Consider the following 2,803-nt stretch of genomic DNA (forward strand, 5'->3'; position numbering starts at 1 on the left):
CCGTGCCGCCTCCTGACCCTCCGGGGCACCCCTCCAGAGGGCAAAGACTCGAGTGCGACGGGACCCCGAGCCGTCTAGTCTGGAGAAGGGAGGGACTGGGCCACGGCCATGCAGGTCATGCGTGGCAGAACCCGAACTCAAGCCCAGGCTTATGGCCCAGCTCTCTTCCTCAACCGCCCTCCCCATGCCCACCGTGGCCTGGCGCAGAGCCCCAGACCTACCCTTGGTCCCAGGCCTCCCTGGGCATCCGCAGGCTCGCCCTTCTCCCCCTTCAGGCCGTTCATGCCCGGGCGGCCCTGGAAGAGAGAGGCGGGTCGTGAGAGCCGGCGTCGCCGTCGTTCCTCGTCCGGGAGCGTCTCCGTCTCCAGAAGACACCCCGGAGGGCACAGCGGCAGACAGCACAATTCAGGCCGGGTGCAGAGGGGGCACCTTGGCACGGAGAAGAGACCCCTCGGCGTCCCCAGCAAAGGAAACGCTCTGTGCAGCTCTTCTGTGGCTCCACAGCGAGAACCCCAGGGGGGCAGGAGGGCACGGAGGGGCCTTCTCTGGGCTCCTGGAGGGGCTGCCACCTTCGAGCCTAGAACCTGACCCCACCAGCGGCCAGTGCCAGGGTGGGTGAGGGGTTCCAGGCTCTGCTCGGGGCTGCAGAAAGGTCCAGACAGGCGTATGTCCTGCTGGCTGGGGGTGCCTGTTGCCACCCCCCAGCAGCGGCGGCAGGCCGGGGCCCCTGGCAGCAAGACCAGGTCGGGGCTTGGGGAGACCAACGAGGAGGAGGAGGGCAGAGAAAATGGCAACCCAACAGCACTTACTGGTCTTCCAGGAAGGCCGATTTCTCCTTTGTGCCCGGGGCGTCCGTAGGGGCCCTAAAGGAGAGGAGGCCGGGGATCAGGGAACTGGGGGGCTGAAAAGGCCTTTAGAGAGCCTGAAGACCAGCCCCCTTTACAGATGAGGAAACTGAGGCTCAGAGGTCGTGGGATTGCTACTTGGCCTCTGCCTGGCTCACCCAGGGACGAAGCAGCAGAGCCAGCCCCGGGGTCCAGAGCTCGGGACCTCCCTCCCAGGGCCTCACCCTCACCCCAATATTCCGGGCTCCATCTTCCAGCATGGGAAGCCCCAGGAATGGAGAGGGGAGAGCAACACCGGCTCGCAGAGAAGGGGAGCCCGAGAGAGCCCCAGGCCGCTAAGTGGGGGTGCTGCCCCGGGGGGGGGGAGAACGTTCGGGACTTACCGGGGGGCCCCTGTAGCCTTGGCTGCCCTGTGCAAGGAAAACCAGGTGATACGAAGAGCCTCGTCCCCTCCCGTCGCCATCCCTCTGCTCTCCTGCCCCAGCCAGTCAGACCCTGATGCTCCCCCCGCAGATGCCAGTCTAAGCGGCCTCGCCCCGAGCTGTCGGGGAGCCCAGGGAGGGAGCCAGCGGCCAGGGCTCTCCATCTGGCCATCCGTCCTCCGAGAGGAGAGAAGCTCCGGCAGCACCCAGACAGCCCCGTGGGCAGCGCCACTGCCGTATGCCAGGGGAGATCCAGAAGGACCCCGGCTCTGGGGCTGGCACAGAGGGAAGGGTCTGCCCACGTTTGTGGGAGGCATGAGGGGCAGGTTTGACCCAGGGGCTCCGACTCCCCGGACAGCCCTTGTTGGCCATTTGGGAGGCGGGCGATGGGGCTCCTGGCCACGGGGGGGGGGGCATTCATGGAGCCTCATGGAGGCCAGGCTGGCCTCTGGGGGCCTCCTCTGCCTTCCATCCCAGCAAGCCGGCTGAGAACGGCAGAGGAAGGAGGCTGCCCCGAGGACCCCCTGGAAACGGCGCAGGGGAATGGCCAGAATGGGCCGTGCAGACGGGGAGATCAGGGCCGGCTCCGCTCCCTCAGCAGGGCCTGGTTGCCCAGACGGTGCCAGAGCCCGGGGAGGCTCCCCCGGCTTTTCCCCTGCTCCGTCCCCCAAACCCCCAGCCCCTGGCGCTGCTCACCTTGTCTCCTTTGGCGGCGAGTGAGAGGGCACTGCCAGGCTCGCCCTTCTCCCCCTGGCATCGGGAAGGAAGGAGAGCCGAGGGTTAGAGCAGAGCCGGGCCCGAGGGCAGGCACGGGGCACATCCGCCCTCTTCCAAGGGCCTAAAGGTGCGAGGAGGCCCGGCCCCCCGCCCAAGGCCCGGCCCGCCTCCCGCGGCCCCCGGGGCTCCCACCTTGGCTCCTGGGGTCCCCGGCACGCCTTGAGGACCGAGATCTCCCTTGGGTCCGGCTGGGCCCTGGAAAAGAGGCGCCAGAGCTGAGCAGGCGGCTGCCCCAGGGCGGCCTCTAGTGGTCATTTGGAGGCGGCCAGAGAGCGCCTCTACCTGCTGCTGCTGGACGGAGAAAATGGGCCCACAAGGAGCAAGCCCATGTCATAGGAAAGGAAGCGAGGCTCCGAGGGGAGAAGGGACTTATCCAAGGCCACTCGGATGAGCTGCCGCTAGAGGAGGGCGACGCCCCGCCAACCCTGCCGTCTAGGCGGCCATTCGTGCCACGGGGCGCTTCCCACTCCACGGATCTTTATCCCGTGTCCACCCCTAGAGGCCACGGCCGGACCTTGGGCCGACGCGGTGCCCAGGGGGCTGCCAAGGCTTCCGAGGCTCCATTTGTGCCGTCTCCTTCCCTGCCCCCCGGGAACACCGCAGGGAGGGTCGCCCTGGATCACGTGCCCGTGCCGGGCCCTGGCAGGCTCCCACGCCCGGGCCGCCAGCGGGCACAGGGGGCGGGGCTTCGGGCTGGAGCGGGCGGCCAGGCCCGGGGCCACTTACCGGGGATCCGGCGTCGCCGGGTCTGCCCTGGGG

At 68.7% G+C, this 2,803-nt stretch overlaps 1 protein-coding gene across 1 annotated transcript; it reads right to left on the reverse strand.

Annotated features, from left to right (window-relative positions):
* Positions 1–221: 221 nt before the first annotated feature.
* On the reverse strand, positions 222–2,794 carry LOC123255264 (collagen alpha-1(XVIII) chain-like; the record flags this gene model as incomplete). Its single annotated transcript, XM_044684098.1, has 6 exons — positions 222–296; positions 810–863; positions 1,229–1,255; positions 1,964–2,017; positions 2,177–2,239; positions 2,771–2,794. Coding segments are annotated over 6 exons (297 nt in total), but the record flags the coding sequence as incomplete, so codon positions are not given.
* Between the last annotated feature and the right edge of the window lie 9 nt (positions 2,795–2,803).

Source organism: Gracilinanus agilis, unplaced genomic scaffold, assembly GCF_016433145.1.
Source record: "Gracilinanus agilis isolate LMUSP501 unplaced genomic scaffold, AgileGrace unplaced_scaffold42011, whole genome shotgun sequence".
Taxonomy (NCBI): domain Eukaryota; kingdom Metazoa; phylum Chordata; class Mammalia; order Didelphimorphia; family Didelphidae; genus Gracilinanus; species Gracilinanus agilis.